The sequence below is a fragment of the Oncorhynchus keta genome, unplaced genomic scaffold (assembly GCF_023373465.1).
Source record: "Oncorhynchus keta strain PuntledgeMale-10-30-2019 unplaced genomic scaffold, Oket_V2 Un_contig_5362_pilon_pilon, whole genome shotgun sequence".
NCBI lineage: Eukaryota > Metazoa > Chordata > Actinopteri > Salmoniformes > Salmonidae > Oncorhynchus > Oncorhynchus keta.
The window spans coordinates 75,386-88,667 of NW_026288249.1; the positions used below are offsets into that span (position 1 = coordinate 75,386).

The 13,282-nt window shown below is 45.0% G+C and overlaps 1 protein-coding gene and 1 long non-coding RNA gene across 3 annotated transcripts; one reads left to right on the forward strand and one right to left on the reverse strand.

Moving 5' to 3' along the window:
* Positions 1 to 220: 220 nt before the first annotated feature.
* On the reverse strand, positions 221 to 1,481 carry LOC127925241 (uncharacterized). 2 transcript variants are annotated; one of them, XR_008120175.1, is made up of 4 exons: positions 1,412 to 1,481; positions 1,263 to 1,360; positions 875 to 1,021; positions 221 to 378 (listed from the first exon to the last, which is right to left on the reverse strand). It is a non-coding gene; the product is annotated as an uncharacterized LOC127925241 (long non-coding RNA). The 2 variants fall into 2 exon arrangements; XR_008120176.1 differs by lacking the exon at positions 1,412 to 1,481 and having other exon boundaries at positions 1,312 to 1,398.
* Positions 1,482 to 1,841: 360 nt separating this feature from the next.
* Positions 1,842 to 9,056, forward strand: LOC127925240 (ORC ubiquitin ligase 1-like). The gene is made up of 6 exons (XM_052510121.1): positions 1,842 to 2,019; positions 2,497 to 2,632; positions 3,770 to 3,861; positions 6,884 to 7,105; positions 7,411 to 7,499; positions 8,954 to 9,056. The coding sequence occupies exons 1-6, from the start codon at positions 1,948 to 1,950 to the stop codon at positions 9,054 to 9,056; spliced, it is 714 nt and encodes a 237-aa protein (XP_052366081.1). The 5' UTR covers positions 1,842 to 1,947.
* The last annotated feature ends 4,226 nt before the right edge of the window (positions 9,057 to 13,282 follow it).

Genomic DNA, 13,282 nt, shown 5'->3' on the forward strand with positions numbered 1-13,282 from the left:
CCCTGATTAGAGAGGGGAATCACCCACCTGGTGTCCCAGGTCTAAATCAGGCCCTGATTAGAGAGGGGAATCACCCACCTGGTGTCCCAGGTCTAAATCAGGCCCTGATTAGAGAGGGGAATCACCCACCTGGTGTCCCAGGTCTAAATCAGGCCCTGATTAGAGAGGGGAATCACCCACCTGGTGTCCCAGGTCTAAATCAGGCCCTGATTAGAGAGGGGAATCACCCACCTGGTGTCCCAGGTCTAAATCAGGCCCTGATTAGAGGGGAATCACCCACCTGGTGTCCCAGGTCTAAATCAGTCCCTGATTAGAGGGGAATCACCCACCTGGTGTCCCAGGTCTAAATCAGGCCCTGATTAGAGGGGAATCACCCACCTGGTGTCCCAGGTCTAAATCAGTCCCTGATTAGAGAGGGGAATCACCCACCTGGTGTCCCAGGTCTAAATCAGGCCCTGATTAGAGGGGAATCACCCACCTGGTGTCCCAGGTCTAAATCAGTCCCTGATTAGAGGGGAAATCACCCACCTGGTGTTCCAGGTCTAAATCAGGCCCTGATTAGAGGGGAATCACCCACCTGGTGTCCCAGGTCTAAATCAGTCCCTGATTAGAGAGGGGAATCACCCACCTGGTGTCCCAGGTCTAAATCAGGCCCTGATTAGAGGGGAATCACCCACCTGGTGTCCCAGGTCTAAACCAGGCCCTGATTAGAGGGGAATCACCCACCTGGTGTCCCAGGTCTAAACCAGTCCCTGATTAGAGGGGAATCACCCACCTGGTGTCCCAGGTCTAAATCAGGCCCTGATTAGAGGGGAATCACCCACCTGGTGTCCCAGGTCTAAATCAGTCCCTGATTAGAGGGGAAATCACCCACCTGGTGTCCCAGGTCTAAATCAGTCCCTGATTAGAGGGGAATCACCCACCTGGTGTCCCAGGTCTAAATCAGTCCCTGATTAGAGGGGAATCACCCACCTGGTGTCCCAGGTCTAAATCAGGCCCTGATTAGAGGGGAATCACCCACCTGGTGTCCCAGGTCTAAATCAGTCCTGATTAGAGGGGAATCACCCACCTGGTGTCCCAGGTCTAAACCAGGCCCTGATTAGAGGGGAATCACCCACCTGGTGTCCCAGGTCTAAACCAGGCCCTGATTAGAGGGGAATCACCCACCTGGTGTCCCAGGTCTAAATCAGTCCTGATTAGAGGGGAATCACCCACCTGGTATCCCAGGTCTAAACCAGGCCCTGATTGGGGGAATCACCCACCTGGTGTCCCAGGTCTAAATCAGTCCCTGATTAGAGGGGAATCACCCACCTGGTGTCCCAGGTCTAAATCAGGCCCTGATTAGAGGGGAATCACCCACCTGGTGTCCCAGGTCTAAATCAGTCCCTGATTAGAGAGGGGAATCACCCACCTGGTGTCCCAGGTCTAAATCAGTCCCTGATTAGAGGGGAATCACCCACCTGGTGTCCCAGGTCTAAATCAGGCCCTAATTAGAGAGGGGAATCACCCACCTGAGGGGAACAATGTAAAAAAAAACACAGTAGAACTGGCATCAAGGTCGAGAGTTAAGTTTGAGGGGTAAAGACTGCAATTTCTGGGGAGTTGGATTTGAGATCAGTTTTACCAGATTTTTTTTTTTACTGTAGAGTGGAAATATATTTTATTTTTATTTTTAATAATTCTGTTATTTTGTTTAAAAAATACTATAATGTTAATTTAAAAAACCAATATCCCCATGTCTGTCCTGCCTGAGGTTGAAAGGCACAGGTTTTCTGTCAGGTGCTGTCTATGGTCCTGAACTGTGAGGTCGTTTGTCTGTCTATGAAACGCAAAACCAGAGCAGCGGTACATTTTCTCCCCTTTGGCTTTCCGTAGTCATGTGGTTTTGAAGGCGGGGCTTTTTGTTGTTGTCGTTTCTCGTCGAAACTCTTCAGCAAAAAAAAAACAATGGCTAACAACTTTCAAAACGTAACTCTTTCTCTAACTTTACCCATATCATGCCAGATCTGCCTTGGAAAGGTAATTCAGTTTATATTTTGTTGTGCTTTCCCGTTTTGGAACAGCGTGTTTTAGCCAATGCAACTATTTACGTTGACAGAAATGCTAGCTATGCTAGTTAGCTGTTGATTAGCCAAAGTAGCTAACGTTAGCTTCCTTGCCTAGTAAATATTCATTTCGCAAGTGATGTACATTTTGAACCTTCTATCGATTAGCTACTCATGTTTGTCTGTGGGTGGCTAGTTAGTTACACATTTGTTGACTAATTACATCGACCAAATTATTGTTTTCGGCTGCAGATCATGTGTTGTTAGCTTAGCTAAGCTAGCATCTTGGTGCAATTTTAGTAGGAAGGCTTTGCAATGCCAAATATTAACTATAGCTGAACTATTCATTGATTCATCTCACAATAGCTCAGTGCCTACAATGCGCGGATAGTTGTATTGCAATCGATCATTAAAATAACTAGTTTTCTCTTTTTAAAATTGCTATTTGCAGGTCCGCCACCCCGTTATCTGTGCCAATAACCACGTGTTCTGTTCTGGCTGCATGGACATTTGGTTGAAGAAGGCTAGTCAATGTCCTTCATGCCGAGTTCCCATCACCTCAGAGAACCCGTGCAGAGAAATTATAGGTACGAGTAATGGCCTAACAGCCACTGCATAATATGACGACCTGGTTATCTCTGCATATTATGTCAACTAGATTATCTCTGCATATTATGTCAACCTGGTTATCTCTGCATAATATGTCAACCAGGTTATCTCTGCATAATATGTCAACCAGATTATCTCTGCATAATATGTCAACCAGATTATCTCTGCATAATATGTCAACCAGATTATCTCTGCATAATATGTCAACCAGATTATCTCTGCATAATATGTCAACCAGATTATCTCTGCATAATATGTCAACCAGATTATCTCTGCATAATATGTAAACCAGGTTATCTCTGCATAATATGTCAACCAGGTTATCTGCATATTATGTCAACCAGATTATCTCTGCATAATATGTCAACCAGGTTATCTCTGCATATTATGTCAACCAGGTTATCTGCATATTATGTCAACCAGATTATCTCTGCATAATATGTCAACCAGATTATCTCTGCATAATAAGTCAACCAGGTTATCTCTGCATATTATGTCAACCAGGTTATCTCTGCATATTATGTCAACCAGATTATCTCTGCATAATATGTCAACCAGGTTATCTCTGCATATTATGTCAACCAGGTTATCTGCATATTATGTCAACCAGATTATCTCTGCATAATATGTCAACCAGATTATCTCTGCATAATAAGTCAACCTGGTTATCTCTGCATATTATGTCAACCAGGTTATCTCTGCATATTATGTCAACCAGATTATCTCTGCATATTATGTCAACCAGATTATCTCTGCATAATATGTCAACCAGATTATCTCTGCATAATATGTCAACCAGATTATCTCTGCATAATATGTCAACCAGATTATCTCTGCATAATATGTCAACCAGATTATCTCTGCATAATGTCAACCAGATTATCTCTGCATAGTATAAATTAGAAGATAAAGCCCCCCCACCCAAGAGTCTGGTTTCTTCCTTCTAGGGAGGTTTTTCCCTGTTGCTGTAGTACTCACTGTTTGCGGTCTAGACGAGGCTGGATACCTATAAAGCACTTTGTTTCAACTGTTGATGTGACGGTAGCTCAAGGTGGCAGAGTTACTGTGTTCCTGAACTGATTCACTACTGTGGTTCCTGTTGTTGTTATTTTTAGGGGGGACAAATGAGAGCGAGTCCAACGAGAGCTATTCTGTGAAGAAACACCTCCGAAAGACCAGGGGAGAGCTTTTGTTGAGGGAATATGAAGTAAGCGACATATGCTGCATGTTTCTACTGTTAGTCTGAGTGTCTCCTTTCCCCCGCTGGCAGAGCATTCAGAAAAGTATTCAGACCCCTTCACTTTTTCCACATTTTGTTACATTACAGCCTTATTCTAAAATGGTTTAAATTCACCCCCCTCATCAATCTACATATAATACCCCATAATGCAAAGCGAAAACAGGTTTTTAGAAATGTTTGCGAATTTATAAAAATAAACATATTGACATAAGTATTCAGACCCTTTGCTATGAGACTCAAAATTGAGCTCAGGTGCGTCCTGTTTCCATTGATCATCCATGAGATGTTTCTACAACTTGATTGGAGTCCACCTGTGGTATATTCAATTGATTGGACATGATTTGTAAAAGCACACGTCTGTCTATATAAGGTCCCACAGTTGACAGTGCATGTCAGAGCAAATACCAAGCCACGAGGTCGAAGGAATTGTCTGTAGAGCTCTGAGACAGGATTGTGTCCAGGCACACATCTGGGGAAGTGTACCAAGCACTGCTCATTACTTGGCCAATACCATCCCTACGGTGAAGCATGGTGGTGGCAGCATCATGCTGTGGGGATATTTTTCAGCAACTGGGAGACTAGTCAGGATCGAGGAAAAGATGAACGGGACAAAGTACAGAGATCCTTGATGAAAACCTGCTCAGGACCTCAGACTGGGGCGGAGGTTCACCTTTCAACAGGACAACGACCCTAAGCACACAGCCAAGACAACGCAGGAGCGGCCGGGACAAGTCTCTGAATGTCGTTCAGTGGCCCAGCCAGAGCCCAGACTTAAACCTGATCGGACATCTCTGGAGAGACCTGAAAATAGCTGTGCAGCAACGCTCTCCATCCAACCTGACAGAGCTTACGAGGATTTGCAGAGAAGAATGGGAGAAGCTCTCCAAATACAGGTGTGCCAAGCTTGTAGCGTCATACCCAAGAAGACTCCAGGCTGTAATCGCTGCCAAAAGTACTAAGTAAAGGATCTGAATACTTATGTAAATGTGATATCAGTTTTATGTTTAATACATTTGCAAACATTTCTAAAAACCTGTTTATAGTTTGTCGTTATGGGATATTGTGATGTCATTATGGGATATTGTGATGTCATTATGGGGTATTGTGATGTCATTATGGGATATTGTGATGTCATTATGGGATATTGTGATGTCATTATGGGGTATTGTGATGTCATTATGGGGTATTGTGTGTAGATTGATGAGGGAAAATAACTATTTAATCCATTTTTGAATAATGCTGTAACGTAACAAAATGTGGAGAAAGTCAAGGGGCCCGAATACTTTCTGAAAGCACCTTGTAGCATCAGGGATTCTCTTTTTGGGGCTGGGGCCCCCTTTTCATCTGGGGCCCCCTTTTCATCTGGGGCCCCCTTTTCATCTGGGGCCCCCTTTTCATCTGGGGCCACCTTTTCATCTGGGGCCCCCTTTTCATCCGGGGCCCCCTTTTCATCTGGGGCCCCCTTTTCATCTGGGGCCCCCTTTTCATCTGGGGCCCCCTTTTCATCTGGGGCCCCCTTTTCATCTGGGGCCCCCTTTTCATCTGGGGCCCCCTTTTCATCTGGGGCCCCCTTTTTAAACTCGAGTGAGATAAAAAAAAAAAACTAGCATACAAGGAGTTTTACTATGACTTTGGCTGTGCATGACCGGACGAACCAAGGCTCGAGCCCTGATTCGTCCATTAACATTTTAATAAAGGCCCACGTCTTGGCATTGGAGAGAGATTTTTCTAGCTAATTTCCTGCAATTCAACACTTCATCATGGGGCAGAGAGATTTAGTTGTTGTAGCTTTAATGCTAATATCCTGCAATTCTAGACATTTTGCCATTACACTTATTCCACGTATACTTTGGACAAAATTTATTTAAATAAGTATATAACTTTTTTTTAAACAAATTCTGAATAATTCAGTGGCCCCCAGTTTGAGAACCCCGAGCCTACATCAGAGAGATCCTCTCATTACATCAGAGAGATCCTCTCATTACATCAGAGCGATCCTCTCATTACATCAGAGATCCTCTCATTACATCAGAGAGATCCTCTCATTACATCAGAGAGATCCTCTCATTACATCAGAGAGATCCTCTCATTACATCAGAGAGATCCTCTCATTACATCAGAGAGATCCTCTCATTACATCAGAGCGATCCTCTCATTACATCAGAGAGATCCTCTCATTACATCAGAGAGATCCTCTCATTACATCAGAGAGATCCTCTCATTACATCAGAGAGATTCTCTCATTACATCAGAGATCCTCTCATTACATCAGAGATCCTCTCATTACATCAGAGAGATCCTCTCATTACATCAGAGAGATTATCTTATTACATCAGAGATCCTCTCATTACATCAGAGAGATTCTCTCATTACATCAGAGATCCTCTCATTACATCAGAGAGATCCTCTCATTACATCAGAGAGATCCTCTCATTACATCACAGAGATCCTCTTATTACATCAGAGATCCTCTCATTACATCAGAGAGATCCTCTCATTACATCAGAGAGATCCTCTCATTACATCAGAGAGATCCTCTCATTACATCAGAGAGATCCTCTCATTACATCAGAGATATTCTCTTATTACATCAGAGATATTCTCTTATTACATCAGAGAGATCCTCTCATTACATCAGAGATCCTCTCATTACATCACAGAGATCCTCTTATTACATCAGAGAGATCCTCTTATTACATCAGAGAGATCCTCTCATTACATCAGAGATATTCTCTTATTACATCAGAGATATTCTCTTATTACATCAGAGAGATCCTCTCATTACATCAGAGATCCTCTCATTACATCACAGAGATCCTCTTATTACATCAGAGAGATCCTCTTATTACATCAGAGATCCTCTCATTACATCAGAGATCCTCTCATTACATCAGAGAGATCCTCTTATTACATCACAGAGATCCTCTGAATCACTATGTGACTTGTCCCACCATTGAATTACATATACATCTTGTCTTTTATCGTTCAGGATGAAGTGGAAGGTCTCCTCAAAGAGAATGAAGAGCTGAGGAACAAGAACCAGGTCCTGGAGTCCCAGCTGAAGACGGTACTAGATCCCTGTACTGTAACAGCCAGCCGGAGAGAAGACCGGGGTCTAGACCCCGGTGTTGTGGAAGAGTGGAGCAACAAGCTGAGAGCGGCTACAGATGGCTACAGGCGGATCAAACTGGATGTGGAGAAACTAAAAGAGGTATTTTATAGTCGTTTATGTTCCTTGTACGTGGAGCTCACCCGCTCAAAACATGGGAACAATCGTTGGAACGGTTCTTTGTGTAAATTAATCCTGTATTTTTGGGGTCGTCAACTGTCAATTTGACACGAAAGTAAAAAAAAGTTTTGTCACTGTGGTATCATCAGATCAATGTCACACACATACAAAGATGACAATACACAATGTAACTGACAAACGATGTCTGAAATTCGTGCAGTCCAGAATGTAATAGAATATATATATATATATATATGAACTAAAAAAGTTGTGTTCCTCTGCTCAAGGCTAACAAGATGTTGCGTCGTCAGACTATTGACCTGGTCCAGGAGAACGTGAGGTTGAAAGCGGAGGTTGCCAGTAGATCTCCTCAGAAGTACGTACAAGTCCTGTGTTTTACTGTTGTGTGTTTTATGGAATGTTCTGGAGTGGTTTCAGCTGGGATGGTGGTGGAATGTTCTGGAGTGGTTTCAGCTGGGATGGTGGTGGAATGTTCTGGAGTGGTTTCAGCTGGGATGGTAGTGGAATGTTCTGGAGTGGTTTCAGCTGGGATGGTAGTGGAATGTTCTGCAGTGGTTTCAGTTCAACTGGGATGGTAGTGGAATGTTCTGGAGTGGTTTCAGCTGGGATGGTAGTGGAATGTTCTGGAGTGGTTTCAGCTGGAATGTTCTGGAGTGGTTTCAGCTGGGATGGTAGTGGAATGTTCTGGAGTGGTTTCAGCTGGGATGTTCTGGAGTGGTTTCAGCTGGGATGGTAGTGGAATGTTCTGGAGTGGTTTCAGCTGGGATGTTCTGGAGTGGTTTCAGCTGGGATGGTAGTGGAATGTTCTGGAGTGGTTTCAGCTGGAATGTTCTGGAGTGGTTTCAGCTGGGATGGTAGTGGAATGTTCTGGAGTGGTTTCAGTTCAACTGGGATGGTAGTGGAATGTTCTGGAGTGGTTTCAGTTCAGCTGGGATGGTAGTGGAATTTTCTGGAGTGGTTTCAGCTGGGATGGTGGTGGAAGGTTCTGGAGTGGTTTCAACTGGGATGGTGGTGGAATGTTCTTGGTAAAAACGATGACTAATCTATGGGTTCAGGTTCTCAAAGGAAATTGGTTTTGGAAATTGGTTTTGGTCCAGAGTTAATATATTTTACCTGGAATCCATTTGGTATATTATCTGTCTACGGATTCAGGTTCTACATATTTCTGACTGTTTATCAGTGGTGAGATGTACTAAATATCCATCTGGAATCACATTGATATGATCCAACTATTTGCGCTCCCTGTTGCCTCAATGCAATGTGCCCCCTTTGGTGTTCTTCATGGTAACATTCTGTAGCTCAGGACCTCTTTTGAGAATAAGTGTTTTAAATAGATACTTTCCATCGTCAGCATCTGGGGTCAAATGCACACACAGTGGGGCAAAACAGTAGTCAGCCACCAATTGTGCAAGTTCTCCCACTTAAAAAGATGAGAGAGGCCTGTAATTTTCATCATCGGTACACTTCAACTATGACAGACAAAATGAGGGGGGGGGAATCCAGAAAATCACATTGTAGGATTTTTCATGGATTTATTAGCAAATGATGGTGGAAAATAAGTATTACAGGCCTCTCTCATCTTTTTAAGTGGGAGAACTTGCACAATTGGTGGCTGACTAAATTATTTTTTTGCCCCACTATATATATATATATATATATATATATCACTGTATATATATATATATATATATATATCACTGTATAGTTTGATATATATGTATTCTTTTTAACCCTAAAATATCATTTATATGCTCTCAAATTCAATTCTTACTCTCATCTTTCATCTTTCTGCTCTGAACCACCCCTCAGGTTTGGCCGGTACACGGTAGCAGCGTTGGAAGCTAAGATCCATCAGTACGAAAGAGATTTGGACCACCTGAAGAAAGCTCTGGAACGAGCGACCAGTACATAGAAGAACTGGAGGCTCGGGGTGGAGGGGTCGCGGAGAGGCTCCCGAGAAACCCGAGAGAGGCGCCCCAGGGCCCACCGATGCCCGTCCAGAGAGCACCTCCTCTGGGGAAGGTGAAGCCGAGACCAGGGTCCACTATCAGAGGATCAGTGCCACGACGAGGAGTCTGAGTGACATGGAGAAGGCCTCCGTCTGCACCGGTCTGGAGGGAGAATCCAAGACGTTGTCCGCCCACCACAACTACCTCCTGACGACCTCTAACGCCGTGCAGCTCGACGCCCGTCGGCTCCGACACGCCCGGGACCACCGGAGAGGTTTCGGCGTGACCCTCCTCGGACACAAAGACTCTATAGATACCGATAGGATTGACGCCATCGTTCCCTCTGACCTCTTCCTGCTCTCCACTCCCTCCTCTGCCTTCCGCTCTCTCAGTCTGAAGAGTCCCAGTGTTGGTGAAGACAAGAAGCTAGGTTATAAGGCTGTGACCCATCTGCGGAGACTCCATTTTGAGGACAGTGTAACACCCAGCAGTAGCAGCAGCGTCTCCACCGTAGCAACTAAACAGTCCAATCACACTGCTCAGTTGTCCAACGGTGTGTCTTCCTGCAACGCAGCCGAGCCGTTGTTCTGGGCTGCAGCCTGGCAGAGCCGCAAGGCTTCTGATATAACCTCCGTGACCTCTGTGACGTCACCCAATCACAACGGAGAGGAGGAGGAGAGGAGGCAGCTCAACACGTCTTCGGGGTCGGGGCACGGCGAGAGAAACCAAACCGCGGGAGTCACCACGTCCCGCGATCTGACAGAGGACGAAGCCTTCATGGACGAAGCCTTCATGGACGTAGCCTATCTGGATAAGATCTCTGAGCTGGACTCTATGATGCTGGAGGGGCCAGAGAGCTGCGGCTCGGCAGGGTCGCACCTGTCCCTGGCTTCCTCCCTGACTTCTGCCGACACACCGGACTTGACCCTTGACCTCAGACTGGATGTGACCCTGGTACCTGAGGTGGAGGGCTGCTCTGAACTCTTCCTGGATCCTGACTCTGAGCAGGACCGAGGTGGACAGACCGAGGCGGAGGGTTTCGACTTGGCGTGTCGGATAAAGGGAACCTCTTCCTCTCCGGTCACAGTGTCAGAGACTCGGGCAGCTTCTCTAGCGCCCACATCTACGACGACGACGGGAACCGGGTCTGGATCCTCCTCTGGGAGAGACGCTGGCAGCGGGGACCACAGTCTTCTAGACTGTACGGGGCCTGCTAGAGAACAGGGACACCTCTCTGACCCGTCTCAGACCGATGAACTGTCCTTCGACCTGCTGTTTGACCCCTTAACAGAGACCCGGACGGGACCAGGAGGGCCGTCGGCCTGGCAGGCCTCAGCCAACCACCACCACGACATCTCGTCTGACTGCTGCTCGGCACATAGACCTGGTGGAGACGCTTTGAGAGAGAAGAGCGCGGTGACTCCTAGTCAGGCCACCAAACGGAAGTCTCACAGTCCTTTTAATGTCGGCAGTCCCTCCAAACATTCTAAGTTTATGTGATGGAGTTACCATGGCGCCCAAGTCACTGTAGACTAGCCCGGGCGGCAGTCTGTTTCTGATCTCTAGACAGCTCTTTATGGAACTGTGGGATGCGATGCCCTGGCAGAATCTGCGACCAGGCTCCCTTCTTTACGGTGTCTTAGTCCCAAGTGTCATGTTATTCCCTATATAGTGCACTACTTTAGACAGGAGTCCAACATGGGCCCTGGTCTACAGTAGTTCATTATGTGAGGAATAGGGTACCATTTGGCACAGCATTAGCAACACAAGACTGCTTCTTTCAAACTGTTGCTAATGCTGACTGCTTCTTTCAAACTGTTGCTAATGCTGACTGCTTCTTTCAATCTGTTGCTAATGCTAACGGCTTCTTTCAAACTGTTGCTTCTTTCAAACTGTTGCTAATGCTATCTGCTTCTTTCAATCTTTCTTTCAAACTGTTGCTAGTAATCTTTCAAACTGTTGCTAATGCTAACGTAATCTTTCAAACTGTTGCTAATGCTAACGGCTTCTTTCAATCTGTTGCTAATGTTAACTGCTTCTTTCAAACTGTTGCTAATGCTAACTGCTTCTTTCAAACTGTTGCTAATGCTAACTGCTTCTTTCAATCTGTTGCTAATGTTAACTGCTTCTTTCAAACTGTTACTAATGCTAACTGCTTCTTTCAAACTGTTGCTTATGTGTATGTGTGTATCAAGCATCAAATTATTCCTGAAAATAAAACTGTTATTTTCAGTCAATTTTGTGGAATTTGTAGACAAATTATTGCAACGGTGACGGTGCTCAGTTTTTTGGCGGCATGAATCTTGTGAAAGCGGGAAAAATCCATAAATTAGCCGCGTCATTGTATAAACCGCGAGGTTCAAAGTGTGGGAATAAAGTAGCGGCTTATAGTCCGGAAATTACGGTAAAATAAAAAATGTTGTAAATGACTATTGTAGCCTGAAACGGCTGATTTTTAATGGAATATCTACATAGGCGAACAGAGGCCCATTATCAGCAACCATCACTCCTGTGATCCAACGGCACGTTGTGTTAGCTAATCTAAGTTTATAATTTTAAAAGGCTAATTGATCATTACAAAAACCCTTGTGCAATTATGTTAGCACAGCTGAAAACGGTTGTTTTGATTTAAAGAAGCAATAAAACTGGCCTTCTTTAGACTAGTTGAGTATCTGGAGCATCAGCATTTGTGGGTTCGATTACTGGCTTAAAATGGCCAGAAACAAAGAACTTTCTTCTGAAACTCATCGGTCTATTCTTGTTCTGAGAAATGAAGGCTATTCCATGTGAGAAATGGCAAAGAAACTGAAGATCTCGTACAACGCTGTGTATTACTCCCTTCACAGAACAGCGCGAACTGGCTCTAACCAGAATAGAAAGAGGAGTGGGAGGCCCCGGTGCACAACTGAGCAAGAGGACAAGTACATTAGCGTGTCTAGTTTGAGAAACAGACACCTCACAAGTCCTCAACTGGCAGCTTCATTAAATAGTACCCGCAAAACACCAGTCTCAACGTCAACAGTGAAGAGCTTTCTCTCTGGGATGCTGGCCTTCTCGGCAGAGTTCCTGTCTCCAATCTCCTCTTCACTGTTGTTGTTATCTATCTAATGCTCATTATATCCCATAATAATAATAATAAGTGTCCGCCTGTAATATATGCCATTTAGCTGACGCTTTTATCCAAAGCGACTAAAGCTCACAGTCATAAAGTCCGTCATCCCCTAAAGCTCGTGTCCGTGTCCCCTGTATCCTCTAAAGCTCATCTAAAGCTCATGTCCGTCTGTATCCCCTAAAGCTCATCGTGTCCGTCTGTATCCCCTAAAGCTCATTGTGTCCGTTTGTATCCCTAAAGCTCATAGTGTCCGTCTGTATCCCCTAAAGCTCATTGTGTCTGTCTGTATCCCCTAAAGCTCATAGTGTCCGTCTGTATCCCCTAAAGCTCATTGTGTCCGTCTGTATCCCATAAAGCTCATAGTGTCTGTCTGTATCCCCTAAAGCTCATAGTGTCCGTCTGTATCCCCTAAAGCTCATTGTGTCCGTCTGTATCCCCTAAAGCTCATCGTGTCCGTCTGTATCCCCTAAAGCTCATAGTGTCCGTCTGTATCCCCTAAAGCTAGTGTCCGTCTGTCCGTCTGTATCCCATAAAGCTCATTGTGTCCGTCTGTATCCCCTAAAAAGCTCATTGTGTCCGTCTGTATCCCCTAAAGCTCTAAATTGTGTCCGTCTGTATCCCCTAAAGCTCATAAAGCGTGTCCGTCTGTATCCCCTAAAGCTCAATGTGTCCATCATAGTGTATCCCTAAAGCTCATAGTGTCCGTCTAAAGTATCCCCTAAAGCTCATAGTGTCCGTCTGTATCCCCTAAAGCTCATTGTGTCCATCTGTATCCCCTAAAGCTCATCGTGTCCGTCTGTATCCCCTAAAAGCTCATAGTGTCCGTCTGTATCCCCTAAAGCTCATAGTGTCCGTCTGTATCCTAAAGCTCATTGTGTGTATCCCCCTAAAGCTCATAGTGTCTGTCTGTATCCCCTAAAGCTCATTGTGTCCGTCTGTATCCCATAAAGCTCATAGTGTCCGTCTGTATCCCTGTATCCCCTAAAGCTCATAGTGTCTGTCTGTATCCCCTAAAGCTCATAGTGTCTGTCTGTATCCCCTAAAGCTCACTGTGTCCGTCTGTATCCCCTAAAGCTC

Bases quoted from the DNA above. Each gene is read 5' to 3' on its own strand.
- LOC127925240 (XM_052510121.1), top strand. From the start codon at position 1,948: ATGGCTAACAACTTTCAAAACGTAACTCTTTCTCTAACTTTACCCATA. The intron at 7,106-7,410 runs GTATTTTATAGT...CCTCTGCTCAAG, and splicing joins ATGTGGAGAAACTAAAAGAG to GCTAACAAGATGTTGCGTCG. The intron at 7,500-8,953 runs GTACGTACAAGT...ACCACCCCTCAG, and splicing joins GCCAGTAGATCTCCTCAGAA to GTTTGGCCGGTACACGGTAG.